This window comes from Ciconia boyciana, chromosome 17 (genome assembly GCF_034638445.1).
Source record: "Ciconia boyciana chromosome 17, ASM3463844v1, whole genome shotgun sequence".
NCBI classification, from domain to species: Eukaryota; Metazoa; Chordata; class Aves; order Ciconiiformes; family Ciconiidae; genus Ciconia; species Ciconia boyciana.
In genome coordinates, this window is record NC_132950.1 from 4,646,656 (window position 1) to 4,674,471 (window position 27,816).

Sequence of the window (27,816 nt, forward strand, 5' to 3'; positions counted from 1 at the left end):
TTGTTAACATAAGCTTCACATTATAAAGGTTTGACAGGAATATACACCCTGGGTTTGGCCTACTGCAGAAGCAGGAACCAAACTGAAAGGCTTGGCTTTGGGTCAGAGGCTCTGCAAACATGGGGTATAACTGAGGAGATTTTTCTTTACATAGGGATTTCTCCTGCATTCCTACTTAACCCTTGCAACTTATCTCCCCTTTTACAGCTTTTCTTTTTTAAACATTCACACTGTATAGTTTGGCGTTATGGAGGCAACGTTATGAACAAGAAGCCTATTCTGCAACATATACCAATGTTAGTTTTCTTTTCCTTCTTGCAGGGGGAAGGTGTTCAACAACTTCGAGAAGCTCTGAAGATTTTAGCTGAGAGGGTATTAATTCTTGAGCACATGATAGGAATTCATGGTAAGCGTCGCTAAGGTTTTCTGTTCTAGACAACTGGGGGCTCTGTTCAGGCAGCTGCTTGATGGTTAAACATCCTCCCAGTCTCCTAAACTCTCTGTCTAGTATCTATTTAAGCCAGGTTTTCAAAACTAGGTACCCAACATGACTTAAAGGATGCTTAGAACTGTTGAGGACCTAGCGCTTCCACCAACTGCACTAGTTACTCTGGCTTTACAGTAGCAGGTGAAGTGACCCCCACAATAATTTTTATTACAATTCAGCCAAGTCACGAGCAGCGGCTCAAGCCACGTGGCACAGATCATCTACCAGCTTCCCAGGGAGCTGCTTGCTCAAGTCTTTAGGCCAGATCATTTAATCCTGTTAATAGTGTCTTCCAAGTGACTTTAACACCACTGAGGCCCTTGCCTTGTGCAGCACTGTATTTTACAGAGAAAGCCCAGACAGTGCTACACGTTACTCCGAAAACCAGTGATCCCTGAACGTCTTGTGATTATAACTTACATATAACCTATTTTCACAATCAGATTTAAAGAAGGTCTCACGTGTTCTTTGTTCAGATAGATTTTCAGTTTTCTGTTGAGTCTCTTTAGCATGACTGGTACGGTGTGTGGCATCATCCCTTAATGGGTGTTTTCTTCCCTTAACCAGAGTATGGGCTTGTGCAATCATCACAGATCAGACTTCTCCCTTTGGGGTACCTGAGGATCAATTCTCTCACAGCTGTCAAAAGTTGCTGTGCCAATTTCTCCCCTTTCAGAAACACAGTAGAGCTCTACTATCCCAGCCTGTGAGAAGCAGGCCTGTTCCTTGGCACCGAGATGAGCATTTTTTAACCAAGTCTCATAGCACTTTTCTTTCTTGACACATGGCACCTCATTCCTGGCCTCACTTGTAAAGCAAGCTGCTCACACCTTCCTTCAGATTGACATCCACTTTTATTATGAAGCGGCCTTTGGATATTGATTTAGCCCATGAAATGCTAAATAGCTAAAATGTCCAGCAGTTCCTAAGCAAGTGACTGAAAGTGCACCTATTCCCGTGCAGTAAGGCAGCATGCTTCAAGAGCCCACAAGCTCCTTCTGGAGCCAGTGCAGTGCTAAAATGAAAATGCCGCTGGGCACTTCAAAGCCAAAACAGCGTCAGTGCACGGTGCTCCGTTATATGGCTGAACTGGCTTGGGTCTCAAAGCTGCTCTTGTTCAATGGACGTGTGTCTTTTAGAGGCCCAAAGTACTATTTCCAGAAGCAATAGGCAGCAACAGCTTAAGCTTTTCGGGAAATCATGAATCACGAACCCATGATTTAACCACAGTCACCCTGACCTTACCTCTGCATTAATCCTACTTTGCTTCATATTTTCATTGGATTTTATACACCAAGGGCAGGAAGAGATGTTTTTATGCTGCTTTGCTTTGAGATGGTGGAGGTACCAGGAAGATGCCCATTAGATTACCTAAGCAGCAGTCCATGAGCAGCCGGTATGTTCTCTGGGCAAGAGGGGAAGGGGGGAACCCAGTCCATAAGCACAGTGCAGTGTATTTACAGGACCCAGGGCCTGGCCCTCTATTATCTTTTACTTTGTACCTTCATTTATACTGGTATAAAGCAAGACGTCAGCTCTTCAGGAAGCTTGTATCGATACTGGGGCTTGGACTGGGGGATTCACACAACTTTGCCCCGGCAGAACTGCTTAGTTTATCTATTTTATACGTTGTCTGTTTGGCAATAGAGCAGCAAGAAGGCATGCGCTGCTGTTATTTTGAAACGGTCATTTTGGCAAACCATTTTTACTGACATAAATGTATTTTCTGTTATTGCTTGGGATGGAGGCGAGTTATTTATACCCATGTGTACTTCTATACCAGTGTAACTGCATCAGAAAAATGGATGGGGTTTAATTGTACAGTGTAGTTAAGGCCATATTTAAACACCTATATTGTATGACTTTATATAAATACTTCCTTTTTTATCCAATAACAGTATAGATAATTATATTTTTACTCTGTGCTTTTGAGATAGTTCCATTCTTTAACTTAAGACATATTTTAAGCCCTACAAAAATACTGTTTAGAAAGAGAACTTGGAAAGTAAGGCATTTTTTCCTTGTGCAATTATGTTCATCTCTTTATGTGTATATGGCTAAAAAAAAAAACAAAAGAAAAAGACACAAAATAACAAAACAGAATATCCTTGAGCACAGTCCTCCCTGCACTGAAGGCACCACACAGGTTTAAATCACCCAGCACCAACTATCTGGTCATGTTCCCACCGTAGGTGTTAAGGATTTTACCACAGGTTCCTGGGCAGCCCGAGTCAGCCCAGCTTTAAAGACCCACGCAGAAATGCCAATCGCATGCTCTCATTTTCCCAAGAAACTTCACATTCAGTGTGGTTTCCAAAACCACAGCCACCCAAGCAACAAGGCAAAACATACCAGCAAACAAACCTATTCTCTGCGATGGGAGGGCAGTTCGAGATTATCTGGCCTAGCAAACTGCAGAGAGCAGCCCAGCAGGACACACGAAAGCCCAAATTGTTTGGCAGTGTTTACTTCCAGCAAACACAGCACAAATTCTCGGGCAGCCAAACGCTCACTTGAAACAGAAAAGCTGCCTTGTGGGATTAAACCAAGGCTGGGTGTCTGGCTTGTGAGGTTGGACTCTTGGCAGGGAAACAAGCAAACATCCATCTCTGAAGGCAAAAGGAAGAAGAAACTGAGGCATTAAAAATGATGAGGCAGCATCGAGTTATCAGCATCTGTTGCTGACTGCTGGGAAAACAGAAGAGTGGCCGTAGGCAAATGTATATTTAGCTTTGTAGGGCAGGATGCCGTAGGAAGAGGAGGTGTGTGTTACCGTGAGGCATGCTGGGAGAATGGACAGCTAATATTTATTCCCAGCTTTATTGCTAATTTGGCTGTAGCCTAGGGTGGATCAATCCTTTTGTTCAAGCTTTTCAGTGCCTCAAAATGTCCTCCTTTACAAGGAGTGAAATGGTACTTAAATCCCCAGGAGCATCACTTCCCAGTGACCACTTGGCCTCATCTTTCAGTAACAGGAGTCTGTGGGCAATGCTGAGTAGCAGCTATAGCCCAGGCAAAATTATAATCAATAAAAGAGCAGCGCTTTATAAATGGAATTACAAATGAGAACAGGACCTGCTGGGCCACGTGCAGTAAGAGTACTTACCCCAAAGAGTTTAGACAGAGCCGAGATACAGGAGTAGTGTGATGGCAGCAAACATGTAGCTCCACAATTGCTTGCTGGATGGAAAGACAACAGGAGGGACGACACTTCTTCCAGAAGAGGTATCATTCAGAAGGGCCCGTTTACTCTCTCCTTAGCCTCCCCTTTTAAATAGCGCTCTCCCGTGACTTTCTCTCCTTACAGACTCTTTATCTTCCATTGAGCCAGGCTCTGGACAAGACGTGATCCCGGGCTCCCCTCTGCGAACCAGCATCAAGATCAAACGTGGAGGACCCCAGCAGCCACAGGCCTACCAGATCCTCTCTTCACTGCTGGATGACGGTGAAGCCAAAAGGAGAAGCAATCGGATGAAGTAGGAGCATCTGTGTGTTCTCCGTGCCTGTTCACCAGTTAAAGATACAGTATCCCAGTGCTTAATTGCAGAGTGCAAATGAAGTGGGTAGGAGGCTGCAGTGTTGGCAACTGGGTTTCCTTACCCGGCCAACACTACGCCCTTATTGCAGGGAATGTCTTATCCATAGCTCAGAGAGGGTCTTATGAACATTTTTCTTGATTTTGTTGTTTTGCCTTTGGAATACCAGATGGCAGGTATCCTCAGAAGCTGTCTACAGAAATAACACCTCCTGACTGTGTCTCAAGAGTTTAATCCTCCCCTTGTTTCCTCACTGCCCTTGAAAGTTATTCAGTTAAAGCACTGCTTAACTGGCTGAGACAATCAATCCCATCTAGACTCAGAGCCAAGCCTTAGCCTTGTCCATTTGGTGTAGTTGGTGGCATCCGCTTTTATGTCATGTGGTGGTGTTATGCTGACTTCCAGGTGAAGATACCACTTCCATAGGCCATTAAAGCATGACCTGCAAGGATTTCTTTTAAGCAAAGAACAAATTGGAAAATTCAAAGAACATTTAAAAGTGTTACTCTGAAAATTCAGGTTACTCTTTGGACTTTAGCATCAAAATCTTGGCTTTTCATGTTGCTAATTGCATGTGAGCGGCATTATTTCTATTCATGGTTGGCTAAGCAAGTACTTTTGATGCAAATGTTCATGGTAACATCGGCTTTCTGTCTGTCTTCAGTGAGATTAGACTGTTTCTGTGAAAATACAGAGCAGTTTGTATGAGATATGATGGAATTGTGCAAGAATTTTCCCATATTGTGTTCAGCTTGTGCATACATCCAGAGATAATTAAGTAGTAGCAATAACTAGTCACAGAAAAGGATATTTTGCAATTGTTTCTTAATCCTACATCAATAAGGAAAAATGTTTTCACACTGTTTTGTTTCTATCTTGTGAGTAAATCCTTGCCATTTGAATCTGGAGACAGTGTAGTAGCAAACCACAGCCTAAGGGATTAGAGTCTTGTCAAGAGCTTATCTTGCACTGGGAGTTAAATACAAAGTTGTTTTACTTTTTGCAATAACTTGTTGTTTGGGGGGAAGTCCCAGCTTCCAGGGTTAAGAAGTTGAACCTGCCCTTCAGTGACAAATGAATCACTACACCTGCTGTGCAAACCAAATCGGACAAGGTGATGTCATTCATGTAGACAGTGATTCTTGTGAGAGAGGGTGAAAAGAAGAACCGATCTGGAGGAACCGATGGTACTATTTTGTAATGCTTTTTTAACCACCCCCACCCCCCCACACACACACACCCCCGCACATACGCCGTTCTGACAGTTTTCAAATTCAGCCCAGGACGAAAGTGAGCAAATTGAGTGTGTGTTTGTGATTTTATGGCATAAGTCAGGTAAATCGGTCACAGTCTATCTGGTTCCTAGTGCAAGATACAGCTATCTGAAAAAGGCAAACTGTGCTGCTACAATATTTCTGTCAAAAGCTGTTGCAAAGACCAACAACTGTATGGTCCATGTATTCAGCAACCCTTGTCACCCAAAGTGGTCTTCCTAAGGCAAAACCAGAAGCATGTGGTACACTGGAAATGAGGCTTAAAATGAAGAAGCTCTGCCAGCCCAACATTAGCCACCCATTAAATAAACTTTCCATATACATTGTAAACATGGTAGACCAACAGAGACATCAGAACATCCGAGTCTTTCCTCTGAGGAACATTATATTTTCAGAAATGAACAGGTTACAGGCTACTTCAGGATGGCTGAATTCACTATCTGTCTTCATTTGGCCTGTTCTTTAGAAATCCAACTATCCATCCCAAACAGGTGAAATGGCGTAAGTTGATGCTGAGCAAGCACCAGCAACTTGTCCTCGTGCAGAAGCTTTTCACTGCTATACAGCTAAATAATAAACAGCCTCGGTTTAAGCCGGCTTGGAGGCTGCACTAAATGCATTTACTTGCCCTGCTTTTGCATCCTCGTGCTGCTTGGCCAGTGGTGGAGCTCACTCAGCAGTCAACCCATGTAGTTCAGGTTGTACTTCCGTATGCTCAAGTTTTGCTTTGGACGTTCCAAAGAAACAAGCCCAAAGCATTACAAAAGTTTGGGGAGTTGAAGGTGAGGTACGATCAGGTGCCCTCTTTCCCTAAGACTCCAATGCTTGAAGTGAATGCAGAGTTTTGCCAAGAGGTGATGCTTTGGGCTCCAGCATTCCTCTGCCTGCCTGTACTCTGAATTACAGCTGGAGCACCATATAGTCAGAAGACAAGAAAACAAGTAAAACTGCCCAAGCAGGTTACTGACCTCAAGAAGTCATCCTGTATTCATAATCCTTTTGAGAGAATGAAATAAAGTCTCTTGAATGCATCTTAGTTTCAAATTCAGCACTAACTCTAAATCCAGTGCTAACTCTAATGACAGTACGTATATAAATTATGCTGAATTAAATCAGTGTCTTAAAGAAGGCTGGCAACCAGCTCTCAGCCTAAAACCAGTCACAAATACAAACAGGTCAGCTTTTCAACCTTTAGCAAGTAAGTGACTGAAGTGCTGTACAGCAGCCCGTGTCCCTCCATTCACTGCTGTGAGGGCAACTGCTCTGTTGGTGGACAGCTAAGCATGGTGCAGCCACTGATACGTTCTGATACGAACTGATATGTTCTTGGAATAATCTTTCCGCTTAAGAATTAAATGCGCAAAAAAAAAAAAAAAAAAGATGTTTCCCCATTTACAGGCTGATTACTGTGTAGGAATTGAGAAGTACTTAATTTACCTACGTGTTGAATCAGGACCATCTTGGTCTTGATCACATGGACATTACAAGACATAGCTGGTGGCTTCCAGGCATTAACCCCTTATGCCTACCAACAGGTGTTGGAAAATCAGGCCCTGAAGGCTGAGGAGAAATCCCAGGTCAGTCTAAACATGTACACGGAGCAGGCTGGTGCTAGCTGCAGTCGCTTGCCATGTTAAGAAAGTGTCCTCAGGGCAGTTTCAGGAACTAAACTAAACCAAAGCAATCTTTAAAAAGGGAAATGGCAAAATTCGGTTTCATTGGTCCTGTAGCTACAGGGTTGAATTTGGGGAAGAGGGAGTCAATGAGGCCATTTTCACTTCCGTGATGTTTTGGAGCCTTCATGCTGCATTGAAAGAGAAATTTGTCTTCCTCCAAGTTTGTCGTCCTGAATTCAAAGCTATTGCATTAGCTTGATGAGTGCTCTCTTCAAGTAATTCATATTGACTAGGATTTTGGATTTTAAATTATTTAAAACAAATTACTGGCAAGATGAAAGGAAATTTAATGGTAGTTGTTTGCAATGAATCCTGGCAAGTCAATTGTCAAAAGACTGGTTAGGTTTGGATTGCAACCATTGTAATTATTGACTTTTCCAGATTTCTGTATGAGCTATGTAATTTTTTTCTCCCCACACTTCTTGCTTTATTTAGCTACATCTCTCTCTTATGCGGTACTGTATCTTTAATTTGGGTGACAGTAGCATTATAGCAAATGGACTTTCTCCCTCAGCTGGGGTTTCTTTCCTCTCTACTTACCAAAGGGTTGGACCACGCTGTTGTGCTGTCCACGTTTAATTATGTTTTAAAGGTGAGCACAGCCTCACATGCTGACATTAATGACATTCATGACTAAGCCAACCACTCCAACCATGTTTTCCATCTCAGGCAGGATACTAAGGTTCATTGTAGCCAGGGCATCTAATGCATCTTGCCATGTCTATGTAACTTAGAGAGTGGATTTATTTTGACTGCGTGCTCATTTAGACATATATTTTAATTGAAATGTTTAGTGCTTTATCTTACATGCATACTGTGCAATACCATAGTGTGTTCTTTTCCTTTTTTTTTTTCCCTAAGACTTTTTTGAAATTCTTAATGTTTCTTTGAGCTCCACTGTGTTTTTGACTTGGATCAGTTCTGGTAGTAGTAACGCATTTTCCTTGCCTTGAGCTAACCAGAAGCAGCAGCAGCACGTTGCACAACCAAAAACCTTTGCAATTCGCACACCCTGATGTTCACCAGCAATCTGGTACTCCTGGGAGGCGGAGAATGCTTCTCTCCAGAGTATCTAATTTGCACTTACTGTAAAGAATTGATAGCAACCCAGGGAAATAGGAATAAACTAGAGAGAAGAGCCCTCACCTGCTCCCACCAAACTCCACAGTAATTTTGCCATCAACTTTCAAAGGAACAGGCCATAAGAATCAGATCCAGATCTTCAGCCAGCACGGGCTGGTGCTGCTTTCAGTGGAGCAGAGCATAGGGCTCACAAGCAGCTTTCTGAGAGTTCGGCTCTGGGATTGGGGTCCACTCCCAGTCTCTGCAATGAACTGTTTTGATGTAGGAACCCGACCACTGTGACAAAGGCTTCTAAAAGACAATCAGCTTCTGGAATTACTTCTTGACACAAGTTATTGGAAGTCCATTATCCTCCATGTTTACAGCTTCTGTTTTATTCGAGATTACATTCCATTCTGGTGTTCGGTGGTACAGGGGTTTAAACTACTTGCAGTTTCTGTGATTGCATTGAAACCAAGCAATTCAAAGGTGCTATAATTGTTCACAAAGCACATTCCCATCCATAGAAGGAAATGTTAACTTTTTCACTAGTTATTTTACACAGTATTTTTTTATTTATATCAGTGTGTTTCTTATGTGTGCAAATAGTCCCAGCTTCTCTCATTGTAATACGCTTTACAACCATTTGGTCTTTTATAGGGCAGCCATACGCAGTATGTTGCAATCATGTGTAATTTCTTAACTTAGAGCAAGAATAAATCTCATCTGACACGATGAACTCATTTATGGCAGGCTCTAATGTTTGTTGTAAACACAACCTGTTTGTTCCACCTCTTGCATGGTTACTTATCTGTTTTCATATTGCTATGTTATTGTTCAAAATATCTATTTCTCTTTATTTGCTATGGGTTTTGTTACTGTATATGGAATGTTTTGTATTCAGCATTTTCTTACAGAGCAGAGTGGGAACAGTATTCAAGAACCCACAAATACCAAAGACCTTTCATGTAATGCACTGAGAAATAAACATACTGTAAATGAATACGATGTCAGGTGTCCTGTATTTACAGAGTTCAGAGCAAGTTCAAGCAAACTGTGTCCTGAAATTAGGGCATCTGTTTTTCTATCCTGCCATCTCAACTTTCTCGGACTATATGTTTGCAGGTCTCTTAAAAACCAAGATTGTGCATAAAGACCCTGCTTCTGATCATCTTCATGGGGTGGAGGGGCAAAAAGGGCCCTCATTAGCTAAAGCCAAATCTGACAGTTTCCTTGCCCACAACAGAACTGACTTCTGCAGATATCGGCTAGACTGCTTCAGCAAGCACGACTGCCATCTCAGATGTTTGAGATAGATGTGTCTGCAGGATGCACTTAGTCACTACTCTGCATTCCCAGCCACGCTAACCAAATACAGGGGCATATCCTGCCTTCGTGGTGAGGCGTTTAATTCCTAAAGCAGTCTAGGCAAGCCTCCAAGCAATGTCAACTTTGAGCATCTTGCTTTGCATTGCAGAGCGAGGCACTACCTGGATATGGCAGCCTCTTCCTGCAGCAACAGCCCTCCTGTTCCTGCCGGAGTTTTACGTCAGTACAGATACGGGGATCCCAGCTCTCCCTCGGCTGAGCTCGGGCACTCTGAGGACAGGTTGGCTGCAGCAGACTGGGTGACGGGGGAACAAGCCAGAGAGGGAATTCTGCAACGCTTGAGAGCATAAATTAAAATCTGTTGTTATTTGCAACTTGCCTCACTTCCTCATAAGTTTCCTTACAGTTCCAGGAAGTCGCGTTGGCTAATCGAAGAGAGCAACAGCTGCCCAGGCCCCCTCCCTGCAATCCCCGGTACCTCCTGGGCATCTGCCTCCGCCAGCAGCTGCTAATGCTTGCCCACTTGCACTTTCTCTGAATTTGCCTCTGGGCTTATGGGAGACCCCCAGAGTCATCACCTCATGTGACACTTCAAACTGTTAGAAGAGGATGTGGTCAGGGACTTTTTGGTTTTTTAACCCTCCTATGACAGGAACAACTACCCATTTAGATGCAACTACCTCTGTGTTTGCAAAGGGAGGCTTTACTCTGCGTGAGCCTTGGCTGTAGGAGAGGACCTGGGCTGTTCCTGCCAGAGACGTGACAGTTCTGGTTTCTGAACTTGTTTTTTATATCCTAATGAAAACAAGAGAGATGTAAATCAATCAATCACAGCCATTTTTTTTCCCCTGCTGATCAGATTACACTGCAGATATGCAGATACCAACATTGTAGCAAAGGCTAAGTCTGGTAAACACGGGGAAACGTCCGCAGTGTCAAGGCCTCTGCTTCATACAGCTTTTTTTTTTTTTTTGCATCACTGATGAGGACATACTCAAGGTTACTTGACGCCAAACTTCCCCATGCAGCGCTTCTCTAGGTCTCTCAGGGTGTATGTATCTTGGTTTTTGTGTCCTAACACCTCCAACTCTGATATTTATCCTTGCAAAAAGTCCTCTGAGGGAAGGCAGTTCTGTTAATCACTACTATACAGATTGGGAGTTGCTGGATAAAACACTAAATTAATTTCTTGGGACATTTGTGGCTGTGCTGGCCTGCCAAGCACCAAGTTAGCATCAGGCCCATGTTGGTCTCTGGGCCGTTATGGCCACTGATTGTAATCACAGCAAGGGGAAACGGCGCTTTTCCTAGCGCTTAACACAGCACAAGAAAAAAATCAGTGGTAGAGTTGAACAGATTGAACTTCTAGCAGAAGCTGATTACAAAAAAAAAAAAAAAAAAAAAAAAAAAAAAAACAAAAAACCACCACACAAACAAAACACAGTTACTCTTTGAATACACTGTCTTAACTCTTCATTAACCACATGCTCAGCAGCAAGTTGCTATACAGCTTACTTTTTAAAGACAGATTAATGTTAACACTATAGCAAGAATGGCTCCGACAATATTGCTCTCCGCATTTCAGCCTGTTGTACACAACCAGGGAAGGGCTACCACGAGTCCGCCCATCCCACTGCAGCCCGATCAGCATCTGTAACCCATGCTCACAGACCAGGACACTGGGGACGGGAAACAGCGATCCTGATATGAGAACAAACTATTCCTAAGTTTCCCAAGCAACACTATGGCCAGAAAGGCATCTACAACTCTGTACATATTATAAAGAAAAAGTAAGCAGAGAAATTACATTACCCTATTTATCATTGCTTCCTCGTTTAGGACAGTGTGTCTACAGTTCACAAAAAATGGTGACAAGCTGGTTCAAAGGTGGATTGGAAAATATTTGACTGCTCCAGACTTAAGGAAATAATATGCTTGGCTTCAAAGAGAGACTGGTAGCTGATCAGGCCCATCTTATCTCTTTTGTGGGAGAGGCAGAGAGAGAAACAGCCATGCCAGAGGGCAGGTCTTCTCCCCACCCCACTCTTAGGACAGGATCAAGCACCCTTAGACAAAGCCAATCCCGTTTTTTTTTAATCCACATGACAAACTGGATAGCACATGTCCTTTACAGCCTACCAAGGAAAAAGTGTATTAGCCACTGTCTGGCAGATAAAAAAACAACAGTGCACTCTTTTAATGACGATGATAATTAGCCATTGTAACAATTTGCCAAAGGATGTGGTAGAGCTTTTACTACCAGGCATTTTTCAAATTAAGAGAGGACTTTCTCCTCCTAAATAAACGTGTGTGTGTGCGCGTGTGTATGTATGTATATATTCCAACTCAAAGAAGAATTCATTCAGGAAGGCCATACTAGATAATCAGACTGGTGGAGCTGGTGATCATAAAGTCACAGATGACCATTTCTGCACCTGCCTGTTTTGTGCACAATACAGCTCGGCACCGGATGGATCTGCCATACACCATTTATACAAATTCGCTAGTGCATGGGAACAAGATCTTTTTTTCTTTTTTTTTGTAGCTTCACACTTAAAGATGGCTGCCCTAACCACACGTCTAGGACACACCGTCTCTGCACAGCACCCAGAGAGGTCTAGGCTACGACGACTGACAGGCCGGCCCGTGGGAAGGGGCTGTCCAGGATGGAAAATGTCTGACATGAAAATTTCAGACTGAGACTGGCCACATACCAAGGCAAGCTGGAGGTGCCCCGCTCATCATACGCTACCATGGTGGAAGGGAAAGGCTGAGTCAGAGAGACCAGAATTGGCCTGTACGTAGCATTGGTATGTCTCTGTCAGCAGTTGTGTGACTGCCAATGAAAATCTGATTTATATGTAACTGGATGGAGTTAATGTTCAGCCAGTAACACTATATGACAGTTAAACTTTAGACTTAGTTCAGAAAACATATTGGCTGAGATATAACTGCACGATAGGATCTTGGCAGCAACCTGCTCTCTCTACCCCTCAATCACAAAAACATCTTCAGAAATGGATAGAGCCTCGGTCTACCTGGTGACAGGAGGATGTGGATTTATTGGCGAGAAGATTGTAGAGCTTCTGTCTCAACAAGACTACATCAAAGAAGTCAGAGTTTTTGATTCGGTAGTAAGAGAAGAAGTAGAAAGATTCACCACAGGTAAGAAATGGGCATCATCTTACAAATAGCGGCCATAACCACCCCTTTCAAGACAGCTGGTATTATGTTGGAGATGCCGCAGTTACAGGCACGGGGTGGGAACCTGGATTAAACAGACTGCATGAAGAATAACTTGCAGTTCAGAGAGGTTTTTCAGCATAGGACTAAATCAAAGCAAAAAGATCCATAGTGTGTAACCCCAGGAGATATATCACAGGAAGGATCTCGGTCCCCACTCAGGGATCAGCTGTAAGGAGCAACATGCACACCGAGTACCTGACACGGGAACTTGGCTAACCCGGTTGCTCCTGCTCAGCCAGTCTGACTAACAGCAAAGGGACAAAAAACCCATGCTCCTGAACTGCTCCAACCGGTTACCAATTCTGAGAAAAATAACCAAAAAACCCTGACAATAATAGAATCAAGCTCAGCATCTGCTGCAGATATCATGAAATAAATTACTGAAATAATTGAGAGAAACCTATAGTAGCCTTACTGTGCTGTGCATAAAAAAGGAAGAGGTAAGTCTCAGTAAACATACTCAAAGATATTAAATTAATCCATTTGATCATATTCTGAGAGCTGCCTTCTGATGTTTCACCATCGGGGTTGATGACAGTGAGATGTGTTGGGGAAAAGCAACCTGTTTTACTGGATTTGAGAACATCCACCCCAAACAAGCCAAGGCAGCTCACAGTGCCCTGCACTGTTAGTGGTGGGCTGGGACTCCCTCTCTCTGACTGCCCAAACCTTCAGCCTGCTTCAAATGAGAGAGGAAAAAAAATTATAAGGGAGATCCTATCTGTTAGGAGGTATCAATAAAAAGGAGATACACTTAAAGCAAGTTAAAAGACTCCCAGGGAAATACCACCATCGGAAATCCTCCCCTGGCAGACGAACTCACCAGACTGGTTTCCCTTGGCTTCAGGTAGCCAATTGCCTTAAAAGCACCCACAATTGAAGAAAAAACTGTTTAAACCTTGAAGAGCTGCTATAATCCGTGCTCCAGGAGAGGTTTGTGGCCTAACACCACAGCAAATCACAGAAAAATGAGGCAGAAGCAGCCTTGAGGGGCCATCCCAACGCCCCATCCCTCTGCCCCAAGGCAGAATCAGCTCAGCCACAACCTTCCCAACAGATGTTTTTCTATCCTGTCCCCAAGCCACCTCGGGCAGCCAACTTCTACACCGCCAGGCTGTTGGTACAGTCTAATCTGCAATTTCTCATCTAACCTTACAGGTAGAGTAGGTTAATGCTGTCATTTTTTACAGCAATCTTCATAATTTGAAAACCACCTCCTTCCACTCCATGCTGTTTTCTCCTTTAGGCTAAAGCGGCTCTCGTGCACTCCTTCCTTCTCCGCAGCTCACGCTTTCTATATCTCTGGGCATTGGCGTTGCTCTCTTCTGGAAGAGGGACACCAAGGGCAGGACAGAGAGTCCAGCTGTGGCCTTCCCAGTGCTGAGTAAAGCTGATGGATTTATTTCTTCTGTCCTGCAAACTCTTCTCCTATTGGTACCCGTCAGTACAATTACGCCTTTTTCACAGTTGCAAGACCCTGCTGACAGGCGATCGCTCCTGAACAGTTCTGGCCCAACTTGATTCTTTCATGAAGACCTGCTGCCTCTTCCCTACTAAGCCCAATATCTTCTCATTGTCCCTATCAAATTTCACCTCTTTTTTTTTTTCCCCACACTGTTACATTCAGCTTGTACTCTAATCCTCCAGTGTCCTTCAAGTCCCTCCCAGTCTGATGTTATCTGCTGATTTAATGAACAAATCTGCCAGATTCTTGATGAAAACAATAAAAAAGACTCAAATATAGCAATAAGCCCTGGAGAGCCCCAGGGCAGCCACCTACCACAGCTGGCAATTCCTTGGGAACTGTAATTCAGCCAGCTTTGTGCTCACCCTAACGTGGCTTACTTAGACCATGTTTTACTGACTCGCTTATGAGAATGACACAGAGTTTCCAAAGCCCTTCTAAAATCAAGATAGATGACATCAACCTGTTCCACAATATCCGTACAGCCTGTTAACTTGTCATAAGAACAAAGGGGATTTATCTGACTTGATTTGTTCTTGACAAATCCATGTCAGCTGCTTCTATTCTCCTTATTATCACACAGGTGCTCACACACGTTGTTGAAGTGTGTGTTCCTGAATTTCCCGGGGTTGAAATCAAGCTGTTCTGTAATTTCCTGGCTCTTCTTTACGTCCTTTCTAAGCACAGGTGTTTCATTTGCTCTACTGCAGTCTTCCAGCGCCTCCTCCAAAAGTTCTCCAAAGTAGCTGATAATGCAATAGAGCTGCAGTGACATCCATCACCTCTTTAGTAGCCCTGGATAAAGCTGATCAGGCATTATCAATTTGAAAATTTCTCCTGGTTGCCTTGTATCCTCCCCTGTTTTGGCTGAGCTCTCACCATTCTCTTGCTGGTCTTAATTGCACCAGCTGCCTTAAGCCAGGTGATGCAAAAGAGACTGTTTAACACTTCACCCTGGATGGTTACGGGCTTTCTCTCACCACTAAGTAGCAGCAAAGCCCCCCACCATGAGGCTGCTGATGCCCTGCTCCACCTTACTTTCAGCAGGAGCATCCTCCCCTCCGCTCTGGTCCTCCTGGCAAGTGTATTACCTCTGCTACGTGGGCAATGTCCTCTTTCTTTTTGTGCTCTATTCTTGCTGAATCAACTCTGTGCTTTAATATTAAATTAATTTAATATTAAAACTCTTATGAGCTAGTCCACAAAATCTTGGTTATGCTAATTAAGAAATCATCTTGCCCCTTTTGTAAAAATTCTGCCTCTTCCTACATGCCATACTTCTTAGCAAATGCTCAGCCAGCTGACCTACTGTCTTGAATTTTGGCTCTCCTTTGAGTTCATGAGGAATAACCCTGTTCTTTTACCCTCTTGTCCTGGTAGTTGTTCACTGAGGGTTTCCATATCGTAACACCTTCCATGGCTGGAGTCATAGACTCCTCCCTGAGCTGCTCACGTGCATGATCCTTCAGAAATCACTACCCTGATCCCTGGCTGCACGGGGCTCTGCAGGAACCCTTCAGCGCAGGGCAGAGGAAACATCTCCTTCCCAAAGCAGTCCTGCAACTGCTACTGCTGTCCAGCTTATTACAAAAGCCCCAAGGAGTACAGTTTCCTAACCCAGCTTCTTGCTGGCCTATTCCCAACTACAGAAAAGGAAAAGGGGAAAAATCCCACTTAAGTGTTACAACACTGTCTCAAAGCAAGAAAATTAGCAGTAGGTGCCAACAGTAGCCATGTATGGAACAGCCATTTTGAGGGAGAAGGAGGGGGGAAAAAGGAAATAGGGGAAAAAACACTCCTTCTGAATGGCTTAAAGGGAGGAATTTCCTATGAAACTTTTTAACCTGTTTTGTTATTTTCCCTTCCCATCTATAGCATTTACAATTTAAAGAAAGCTCTGTGCAAGGTCCCTTGAACTCGTCTGGTGTTATTCCCAGTAAGCTCTAAAAATCTTCTGTCTTAAGGAAATTCTGGCACAGCTTCACTCATTCACAGGTACTAGAGCAAGTCCTGTAACCAGCTGCAGCTCTGGGCCAACAGTCTCCCATTCTTGCTCAGCCCTATCCTTGGATGCGTGCTAGAGATTTGCAATGACAGACACAGTTATTCTGACCCACAGTTGGTGCAAACTGGCAAAGTGCTGTGCTGAATTAAACCAGATGCAGATCTGGCTTCTTGGGGTTCAAAAATAGGGATGTATTTTCCCCTGGTGTGATGTATTCAAATAGCATAGTCATTAGTTAGAGTGTGCTTCAGCTTGCCCTGCAGAGAAGAAAGCTTTCCAAGCAGGATCCTCGTTCTGCAAGAAGGTGGGGATGCTGATTTGTATTCCCCCCCCCATCTATGGTTATATTATTTTTCTCCAGCTACCACTCATGTGACAGTGATGAAAGGAGACATTCAAGACTACAATCTGCTCCTTGCTGCCATGCGGGGAGTTCACGTGGTTATTCACACAGCTGCTATTGTGGACTACAGAAACACTGTGCCCTTTTGGGAAATGAGAGCTGTCAACGTTGGGGGTAAGCTCTTTAAAACAAGTAATTAAATACGGCCTTAAATTCACACGCCTTGGTGTAGTCATATGGGATGCTATGACAAACATATCCTCTCTGATTTAGCGCTCCCTTGTCCCCTGAATTTCACACGCACCACTCTGCTACGAGATGAGAAAGGTGCCCGGGACCTTTCCTTTCCAGCAGGGAAGTTTCTGCCTTTGCCCCTCTGTCCTTGCTCAGGGCAGGCCATGCTGCTCCTCTCGACTGATAAAGCTTCATCTTAGGAAGTCAAATCTGGACCCACTTATTTATACAGTTTTTCTGGTCAAGGGTATAACTTTCACTAATAGCATTGAGGTGATTCAGAACATGCCCATAGTGGTAAGAAACTGTTTAGTATGTGACAAGGACAGCAATTAAAAGTTAACTCCTGTTTTAGATCGCTTATAGCTTTCCCAGGGATTTCCAGGGAGAAAAATCTACACTATATATCAGTGCAAGGCTGTACCAGTTGAACTGGATCCACGCTATTAAGGGAGTGATGTTATTTTAGCTATAGTCAGAGTTCACAACTATTACATGTCTACAAGCCACGCATAACTGAGAGCTCCACAACATTTTCTTCCTATCACCGAGAGCCAATTTCTTGTTAGGTGCAAGATCTGCTTAAAGAAAATTTGTTCATAAATCTAGGAAATAAGCACAGGCTATAAAAATAATGAAATCCCTATTACAGCAGCAATTCCAATGGCACCTCAGGCTGTTAGCTACTAAAATAGTTGTTAACCACAAGGAAGGCATTTTATATATTTTTTATAGATATATCTCTCTCAAACTCGATTACTGCTTAGGGCTTCTACTATTTGCTGATACATTCAAGGGCAACATTTAAATTCCATCCTTCTTTTTATTGCTGCAGTTGTTTTCAAAACCAGATGCTTTTAGGAGCCTGTATTGTGCATGTGTACCGAGAATATTCAGAGCCTGAGGGTTCCCACTGCCTTTTAATGGCTTTGTGAGATCTTCCTCTTCATTTTCTGCTTGCTACGAGCAAGGTACTTTAGCATAGTGAGGTTTTTACAGATAGCAGTGAACACTGGGCAACTCCCTTATTCAGCAAACCAAACCTCTTGCAGATGTTTGCGACATTCCCAGAAAACCACACACGCAAAGTTCTTGCCCACGTGACTGGTGATTGAGTGCCTCTTTGAGGAGCACAGTTTGAGATGTCTTAACAGGAGCCTTTTCAGAGACAAACTGTTCTGCATTTCTGCCTCCCCTTGGACGGCTTCATGTAGACCTCCCTAAAATGAGGCTGCTGCCCTCACTAGGACTTCTCAAAATCTTGAATTGAGAGATTAGTCTAAAGTTTTCTATTAAAATCATAGCAGGTAAAAGAATAAAAGTGAACTGTATTTGATACCTGCTGTAGACTTCATGGAAAAAACCAGGGTCAGGACAGGTCAACTATATAATCCTCTAGCTGGCTTCTCTGTATAACTCAGGCCACAGAAATTCATCCAATTACTGCCTTAAGCCCAACAATTTGTGGCTAAATTGGACTACGCCTTTTCAAAAGACTTTTTGCCTAGAATTAAGGACTGCAAGTTAATGGGCTATCTATTATGTCTTCCAGCAAGCCATTAACAATGCTGAAGAGTATTAGTGTGGCTATGGTTAATTACCATTTCTGGCAAAAATTTACATCTTCTGCTTTGATTCTCTAGTCTGTTTCAACCATTGGCTACCAAATCCTGTTAGAGTCTTGTTGACTAGATTGAAGAGCCCTCTTCTACAAGAATTATTTTTTCCATCTAGTGACCTACAGTCTTTTTAGTCTACTTTTTGTTAAGCTGAATGGATTTTAACTCAGCTGTTTCCAGTGATGTTTCTCAACAGAGGTTCTCAGTTAACTTTACATATTGCGATAGGCTCATGGAGAAGTAAATTGATTCTTTTCCACCAGGCCTTCATATTGATTCATGCCCTCTGCAATTATCCTAAGCTCAGGATTTCCTTGGTAATTTCAGATTGTGCCCCTAACAACAAAGAGAACAGAGAAATCACAAGCCCTCCCACACAAGATCTGCAGCAAAGCTCAAGGGCAGAGCCTGATTAGCCAGGTATAAGTAGTATGGAGATTTCCAGAAACCAACACTTAAAGTGGCTTCCTTTAAGATCTGCCTTATCAGATTTGAAGGCCCTCAGTATGCAACCATGGTTATGCTGTTGTCATTGAGGTTCTTGTAGAATCAACTTGAATCAAAATCACAACGAATGCAAAAACCATCCCTGGAAGAGTCATAAATCATTTAAACCCACTCCCTCCGCCCAGACCCCAAAAACCAACCAAACAAAAACCATGCATGCTGACCCGCAAGTGCAGCCAGAACCACCCTTCTTAAACCAAACGGTGCTTCAGATGCATCTGGATTGCGTGTAGACTCGTAAGCTGCCCCCACTATTTTATTTGAAATTCTGCAGCTACCAGGAGTCTGTTGCAATGATTTTCACCCTATAGTCATCCTGCAGAACTTCTGTAGAGCAATATATGCAACTAAAACACCAATCCTTTTGCCAGAAGGCTGCAATTCACCATTTGACAGTCTCCCCATGAATCAAAAAAGATGGAAAACATGGAGTTTTGCTCTGCCGAGCTGCTGGCTTCCTTTTTGTTAGCAACTATTAAGTTCAAGTCAGTTGTTAATAGCCATAGAGGTTAAGCCACATTACAGCTATAGATGTAACTGCTACTCTCATGTTATAAACCATCCATGCCTGTGCAAACATATCTGAGGAACTGCAGCCTCGATCTGTGGCTTTACATCTTTTCAGCCATAAAAAAGATGGATCTGTTCCAAGTCGAAATCCCAAGCCTAGAAATCTCTTTTCGTTTGCACAACAGGAATCAAGGCAAGGTGGTTAATGTTTGTCCTTCCCAACCTGCCCCACAGGTACTGAAAATGTGTTAAGGGCATGCTGCGTCCTGAACATCCCCTATGTTGTCTACACAAGCTCCATTGCTGCGGTGGGACCCAATACATCGCATGAGCCCATGTTCAGGTAAGGCTAAGCAAATCTCCATCACTCTGGATTTCTGGTTAAACGGCAATGAAACTGCAACCAGATGGAGATTTTTGCTGCGGCTACAAAGGAGAAGACCTGTTGCCCTCCCTGTCAATTCCTCTTCTCTTTCTTGAAAATCCTTCTTTGCTGCTTTTCGCTTTCAGGAACCACACTCTTCCCAACCTAAACTTGAACAGTAGCGGATAGCACTGATTGAAAGAGTTGGTAGAGAGACGTATGACCCAACCGCACCTCCAGGCTGTCCCCCGTGTGTACAGCCCTGCTCCTATAAGCCCTAAAATCAGTTTCAGATAAGGTCTCGGATGCTTAAGGTTTGTGATACGGTCAAGTTGTAGCCTGCTGTTGGGTCAGAGGTTTTGCTCTCCCCTCACACTGAGTCAATCCAAAGGGTCGGTGATGCTCTACTGTTACCAGCCGACTTTCCCTCCGCTTTTCAGCTCCATAGTGAATTGCTAGCAAGCCTGTACCCAGCTCCTATTATCAAATGTGGTCAAATGTATACAGACTATTTTAGCACTATCTCAGAAGAAAATTAGTTGGCCACATAGTCTTAGGGGACAGATGCTTCTGGTGTGAAGTTGCCCTGCAGTATTCGTGTATAGTTACACTCTTCTGTGACCTGGATCTGACCTGTAAGTTGCACCCTTTCATCTCGCAAAATCCTTTTTCCTGGCAATATGCTTACCAGGGCAAACTCCTGGACTTTACACTTTTGGGCATTATGCTCAACACATCTCTTCTGTGTGTGGCTCCTATAAGACTGACCCACAGACCAGAAGAAGCAGCAGTGCTTCAGAAAACCTCCTGCAGCAAAGGTGGGATTTAGAGCAATACAAAGACAGTGATCAAAATGATGATTTGGAGGTGTTTTTTGCTTATAGATCTTTGATATCCAGAACTGACTTTCACAATCAGCTGACACTCCTGCTCAGGACTCAGCACCTGGATACCTTTTGTATTCATGGAAAACAGTACTTGCACCTTGAGAACAGGGCTGATATTTCTGAAGACCAGGAGATGAAGTTTTAGGTTAAATTTCAAGCCAAGTAGAGATGGCTGCAGTCTGATACGTACCATTGTAAGGCTCCTTGCTGATTTCAAGCATGGTTGTGGCCATACAGACTGCTCAAACCATGGAAACTTGTGTGCAAGGGGAACTGGCTCAAAGTCAAGTTTTGTCTCAAGCCAGTCTAGACACAGCTGGTTTCAGTCATGTGGCTCTAGAAATTTGAGCCCAGCTAGAAAAGGCTGCTGAAGACATAACTTAAAATTACCTACAAGCCTAAATTTCATACTCACAAGTAAGCTAAGGCATAACCCAGTTGTTCTGAAAAGTGTTTAAGTACCCGGATCTGTAGAATAAATGTCTGGCTTACGAAAAAAAATCTATGAGAGCAACAAACCTCAATCCACTTGGGACCATGAGCACTAGAGGCTCTGTGTCACTGAAAAGCTATGGAATTTGGTCATTAGCATATCTAAATAATTTCTAAAAATGACTGTAGATACAGGCACATCCTTATTAGTATTTTAGTCCTGCAACTTAAGAGATAGATATGAATAGATGTCTTGAAAAATCTACCCCAAATCTTGCCAGAGAGGACAGTCCTTTGGCTTGTAATGATGGCACCAATGGATGCAGTAAAAACCCATTCAGGCTGATGCTCACAGAGCAGACATGAACATCCTCCACCCGCCAACTCCCAATCCTTCCCCACCACAAATGCAAATAAAACCACCACCTACAGACTTTAATTCATTTTGCAGAACACACTCAGGTTCTCCCATGATGCTGGGAGAAAGCCTGAGAGAGTGGTCCTCGTTCTCCAGTGATTTTGATTTTAAACTAAGGGAATTACAGAATGCAAAATGAAAGAAGGGTCAGACCCCCAGTAAAAAATTACACCACTTGTCTCAATAGGGAGCCCAGTGAAGACCGGAAGGCAATATACTATGGCTCCGTTTTCCAGAATGAAAGTACAGGTGATGCGGCTTTCCCCTTCCTCCTCTTCTCATCTCCCCCGTCCCCACCCAATCTGTTCTGCTCTCCTCCCTCACAGTCCATGATCCTGCCTGCCTGCCTTTTTCTTTTTCTCTGTCCCCTTTCTCCATCATTCCTTGTATATTTTTATTTAACTCACTTCTACGTGCTTGGGAATTGACCCAGACAAAGCATGATTAGTCTCTGGACAGGGTGATGGGTGCAGGGATAATGCTCACACCTCAGCATCCGACAATAATAGAAAATGCCTCTGTCAGTCTCAATCCCTCTGAGACAGCCACCGCTGAGATACCTTCTGACAATGCTGCTCCAGTCTTATTAGCGTTCAGTTATCTGTGATCGTTTTGAAAAGCAAAAGCATTATGCTGAGCTCTTTGTTACTACCAAGCTTCAAAAGGGGTGGGGGAAGGCAAACATGAGCAGAGCTCTGCAGCCCAGGAACAGCAGGCAGGTTTGCCCCTTTGTGAAGCTGCTGCTTTTTAAAAGCTTTGCAAGGCAAAAAATAAATTTGGATTAAAAAAAAGAAAGCAATTAAAACTAGAACTTCTAGATAACCCCCCTAATTGTCTGGGGCCTCTCCCGGGCTTGCGACAAACCATGCACAATCAATCTTTTGTCTTGCTTGTTTTCTGGTTTGTCTCTTCCTCATCACCCGTAAACACGGGGAAGAGGAGGAGGGTTTTGTGATAAAAGCCCAGGGTACACGGGGACGCTGTATTTCTGATGCTCCTAATTTATTTCTGTTGCTGTAGCACAAGAAGGCCCTGATCTCAGCTGGGATATCTGACACACAAGATACTAGACTGCCAAACAGGCAAGAGAAAGGCAACAGCATTATCCACATTTTACACATGGAGATCTGAGCATAGAAAAGAGCAAGCAAGTTGCCCAAGGTCAAACATGGAGCCTGAGTCAGAGCTTGCTCTCCCGAGGCCCAGTGTTTGAGAAAAAGACCTCTGCTGCAGATTTGCTGCATGAACTCATCACAGGCCACTTAACTCTTCCAAGAAGTGCATCCGAGCCCCATCTGCAAAAGGAGCATGATAATTCTTCATTGCCCTGTGTGGGGGTACCCCATGCCTGGCAGAGTCTGGTGTTTGCCTAGCGTGAATTTCTCTAGGAGAGCAAAATATAGAGTAAATTAATTTTAAAATGTGAAGAAAGTCTCCTGCAGCACACAGAGGTAGAGAGAGCCTATCCTTGTTAGTCATGGCAGCAAGGGAGCAAGCGGACACATGGTCTTCATGGATGGTCCTTCCCAATGCTTCAAACAAGGTTTCTTCACTCCACAGCTCCTCCAGAGCCCACTGAATCTGCTTAACCAAATTCTGCAATGGACTAATGTTGATCTAGAACCACTGGGACAAAATGCCAGCACCCTGGTGGGGAATAGAGCTGCTTTCTTGGTTCTCCTTGGAATTATTTCAGGGCCTGTGAGGCCAGTTACATGTTAGATCCCATGGGCTTTCCTCGTTGCAGCTGTGAGTTAGGAGGCGGAGGAGCAGGTTGTCTTCCATAGTGGCAAGCAAATGTCCCCAGCATGGCTGCGAGCCCTGCTTGCCCTCAATCATGGGTCCACTTCTTTATTCTTCCCCTCGAGCATAATTTGCTAGGGGAGATGAAGGAATAATCCCAGCACAAACCTGCTGATTGCATGTCTTCCAGGAGATCACTAGCAGCTCTATCACATCGCTGGCAAATGTCTCCCAACCCTAATCAACTCTGTAAGAAAATTAACCAGCCGCTTCTCCTTTTAGTTTATGGCTCATGAGAGGCTTTTCTCTACCTCTAATGAAAAAATGAAGTAGGATTGCTCTCATTTTCCTGCCCTCCATCCTCTTGTGCTCTTTCCACCTTGTTCAGCCACTTGTGAGTTGCTTAAAAAGGTAACTCCACTGCCTTCTAATTTGCCTGCCAGAATACTGTTTCCTTCAATCAGACTATTAGACAAAAACAAATCCAGCTCTCAGAAATGAAACCACTGCCCTCACGCAAACCTGCCTATAAAGACCCAGAACCACCTGGTATTTCTTGAGGCCTTATTTCTCCCAAACTGCAGCAAGAATCTCAGATTCATAGAACTCACAGCCAGTACTAAGTCCCTGGAAAGCAGGGATTGCAGAGTAAACCACACTGTGACAAATGTCTCCAAGCCCTGTGCTCTATTCCATGGTCACTCACCGTCTCTCACAATCTATTTCAGAGGAAATGAGGACACCAAATACAGCGGGGAAGTGGAGCTGCCTTATGGGAAGACAAAGGCCATGGCAGAAAAACTTGTATTTGAAGCCAATGGAAAAAAGGTACAAAAGTCAATGGTAGCACCCCTGGTATTACAGCACAGGATGGGTGGAAAGAGAGAGCTGGTTAGAAAGACCCCACAACGCATATCCTAGTGCGTATCCAACTGCTGCCTTGACTTGCCGCATAGGCCACACTGCCCTAAGCTTACTGAAGCCTGATCTTCCCACAGGATCAGGAAGCTGCCAAACTCTTGCAAGACCAAAAAAGGGTGCTGCCCTTTGAGCCTGTGCTTTAACTCCACCAGAAGGAGTGTGGCTTTGGAAAGAGCTGTGTTAAATTAGGGCATAAGAAACTAGGTTCACCTGGTTCGTACTGCATAAAGGTGTAATTTTCAGATGTGCCCGAGTGATTTAAGAATAAAAAATATTAGTGTACCCAGAGCCAGCCACCTACCTAAGTCAGCTGGCTAGTCTTTTTAGACTCCCAGTAGAGTCAGCAGACAGACGAGTTCTTCTAGAGGATGAAGCAGAATGTAAAAATAAGACTTCTGTCCTAAATCACTGCCTGGAGCATCTCTCTTTCCCGGTTACAGTTTGAGGCCAGCCAGCTTAGCTGGCTTCCTCTGGAACCTGATTTTGGTTGTTGCAAACACTCATTTATACGTCACAACTGCCGAAGGGGTTAATGCCGCTAGCACCCTCCATCCAACATCTCTCAGTGAGCACAACATGGGTGCAAGGTGTGCTATGAAAAAAAATAATAATCAAACTGGGCACCTCCTTGCATTTTTAGGGACCCAAACCAGGCCCTAGCTGTCTAGATCACCTCTGCAAAGGTTGACTCCTCTAGCCCAATATTGCCAGGTTTTGGTTTTGTCTGGCAAATCCAACATCACTGCGGAAGATTTCATCTCTGAATCCATCACTCACTAACATACCTCCCTGATTTTACAGCTGAGCAATGGTGGTAAACTCACAACCTGCATTATCCGTGCAAACGCAGTGTATGGGGAGAAGGCAACATTTCTTCAAGAGTTGTATTTGTTTGCCAAAGCCAGGAACGGTGTGTTGAACTACCTAGAGCCTGAAAACACAGAGCGTAATTACACATACGTGGGTGAGTGAATGACTGATCTCTTTGCATGTGGTGCTACCAGGCTGTTTTAGTCACAGGGGATTTTACACGTCAGCTTAACCATAATCTTCCAGGACACAGAGATGAGTATGGTGAATGAGCACAAATATTTTTATAACCACAAAACTTAGACTGGCTAAAAGAATTTTTAAAACAGTTGTTTACGTTCTACTGTTTTTCCTGGGAAGGGTTTTCTTTTTTTTTCTTCCCCTCAACATAGGGAAAACGTTGTTTAGAAAACTGGAAAAAAAAAAAGTCAGTGGAAAAAAGGATAGGGATCTGATCTTTCTTTTACTAGGTAAACATTTCAAGGGATATATGGGGGGAGAGAGAGAGAAATTCAGGCAACATTTTTCAAATATTTTTTGTTTGAAAAGACACTTAATTCTTCTTCATTAGAAAAAATTAAACTAACACTACTTGTAAAATTCCTTGCAAAAAAGGCTGTACTACATAACTGATTTTAGCAAGCACAAGAAACTACTCACAAAACCTATAGAAAGAGTTCGTTGTGGTGTTGAATGCATTTCAGGGGAGTATAACTCACCATTAAATCATGCAGGGTTTTAGTTATTTCTGTGCAGCACACTTATATGTCTTTTTCCAAAACTGCAGATAACAGTAGTTTGAAAATGCTGTTAGAGAAGAATCAGGCCTAGATAAATCAAGTGCCTTCTTCAAAGGCTCACAGCCGAGCCAGGAATAAAACCCTCGAGCACTGCCTGCCATTCATCCTGCTCTCACTACAAAACACTGCCCTTTCGCTTCACATGAACCAGTATCACAAGGCACATTAATTGTCCAGGGGACAGGACCATTAAAGGGGAGACCAAAGGTTTAAAGGATCTTGGAGGTCTGGATTAACTACTCAGTCTCTCTACAGTACAGCTGACTAACACAATGAGTGCTTTCCCTACTTCACAGCACTGAAGCCGGCAGATCCAATGTACTGATTCACTCCTACAGTAAACAGGAAAATGTAGTTCCTCCTGAATACCTGTTTCTCTCCCCCTCTTATTTCTCCAGGGAACGTTGCATGGATGCATGTTCTTGCAGCAAGGAACTTGCAGCTGAAACCAGACTTACTCGCCGGACAAGTGTATTATTCCTATGATGACACTCCAACAAGAAAACCTTTTCTGATCAGGCATGAGCTGTTGTCCTCTACGGACCCCTCAGTAAGACTAGGCTCACACATCCCTTACTGGAAGATGTGGTTAATGATACAATTACACAGGATAATCAAGGTCATCTTGTACCCTTTCTGGAAGCCACAGCCTTTCCTAAACGTGCCTTTACTGAACACGATAGTCATCACCTTCTCCTATGAGACAGACAAAGCCTCCAGGCATTTTGGGTACAAACCCCTCTGCACCTGGGAAGAGAGCAAGCACAGAACTGCACAGTGGTTGAGAGCAGCTGCAGGGAACCTGGAGCCCCCCCAACTTCATGAAAAGAAGAACTAAGCAGCATGTTTGGGGTAAGGAGACAACTTATCATACCAGCAAGTTTCATCTGAACTTCACAACATGCACAGATCTTTGGCAGAAATTTTGCAAACACTGAGAAATCCTGGTGCAGAGACAGAGAAAGAGCAAAACTCTCAGGCTGCAAGTATATACCCTTGCCATGCCAACAACTTGGCTATTTTAAGTGGCATATGAAACACCAGGTGCATTTGAAAACATCCTCTTGCAGGTCCGTGCACACAGATGCAGGGCTTGCTGGCCTTGCTCACCCCCACGTTGCCACCTTTGTGATAAAATGAGTTAACCAGTTTTGTTCCACAGCCTGACGAGTCTCCATCTTCTTCCATACTCAGCAAATGGACCTCTCCCTTGCCATGGTCTGGGGCAGCTGGTGGGATGGCTGTACCTGGCTCATACGCTCGAGGGGTCGTCAGTGATAATTTTGGTGAAGACAAGGAAAGCCCAGCAAGTTCTTGCTCTGTTTTTGGGTTTAATAAAAAGAATTCCCTTTTCCAGAGCTACCCTTTTCAAGATGCTTCCTGTTATTCTTAACAAGTGGAATATTATATCTGTTTTGAAACATTACCCCTGTGAAAAGAAACTTCCAATCTCTTGCCCTAACAATGTCTAGGCGGACTTACTTTCTAATCGTATAGATGGATAACGGATGTCTACAAGCTTAGAGGTGGGATTCATATAGTTTGTAACCCAAATTCTCTTACCTCACAGCACTCTAGCAGCAAAGCAAAACAAATTAAAGCCCACGTTGAGCTGCCGCACTGGCAGACAGCAACTTCAGTGAAGGTCTTGGGGGCTGCATTTATGCTAAATAATGTCTGAACTTCAGGAGGAAGAGGCCATTTCAACTCATTCCATGGCACTGGAGCTACACAGTCCATCTGGGAGCAGTATTTCACAGATGATATTTTCCTAACACAGGTGGGGCAGGCACTTCCAGAAGATTCACAACAAAACCTGTGGTTTGTATCAGTTTCTCAGCTCCTCTATTTTTAGGACATACAGAGAGACTGGTAAACCTACGTTAAGTACAATAGAGATTTCAGTTTTCACTTGAGCTCGGAGGAGTGGGATATTTTTACAATACTGGTTCAAATTTAAAATTAATTCTGTTGGTACCATACTTCTGTGTTCTGTGAATATGTACCCATCTCTCGAGTTTTCCTACAGTAAAAGTGTACACATGCACAAATAAAAGCTTATTTTAATTCCAACTGCCCTAATCCTCCTGGAAAAAGCAAGTTTCAGCATGGCATCCTTGATAGAAATGATCAAAATTCGCTTCTTGT

General features: G+C 43.6%; 3 protein-coding genes across 23 annotated transcripts in view; 2 read left to right on the forward strand and 1 right to left on the reverse strand.

Annotated features, from left to right (window-relative positions):
• Nucleotides 1-9,006, forward strand: part of COL26A1 (collagen type XXVI alpha 1 chain) — a 200,071-nt gene extending 191,065 nt beyond the window's left edge. For 12 of the 14 annotated variants that reach the window (XM_072882109.1, XM_072882107.1, XM_072882108.1 and 9 more), the window contains 2 exons: nucleotides 322-406; nucleotides 3,795-9,006. In XM_072882109.1, the coding sequence (XP_072738210.1) occupies nucleotides 322-406; nucleotides 3,795-3,967 (258 nt within the window). In that variant the 3' untranslated portion in view covers nucleotides 3,968-9,006. The remainder of the gene's footprint in view (nucleotides 1-321; nucleotides 407-3,794) is intronic. The other 2 variants (XM_072882099.1, XM_072882106.1) reach the window with 1 other exon arrangement.
• MYL10 (myosin light chain 10) overlaps nucleotides 1-27,816 on the reverse strand; it is a 166,057-nt gene that overhangs the window by 6,412 nt on the left and 131,829 nt on the right. The window lies entirely within an intron of this gene.
• LOC140660690 (3 beta-hydroxysteroid dehydrogenase type 7-like) lies at nucleotides 12,382-26,506 on the forward strand. The gene is made up of 6 exons (XM_072881781.1): nucleotides 12,382-12,529; nucleotides 16,442-16,597; nucleotides 19,528-19,636; nucleotides 23,866-23,965; nucleotides 24,860-25,022; nucleotides 26,067-26,506. Exons 1-6 carry the CDS (start codon nucleotides 12,382-12,384, stop codon nucleotides 26,504-26,506), a joined length of 1,116 nt encoding a protein of 371 aa, XP_072737882.1.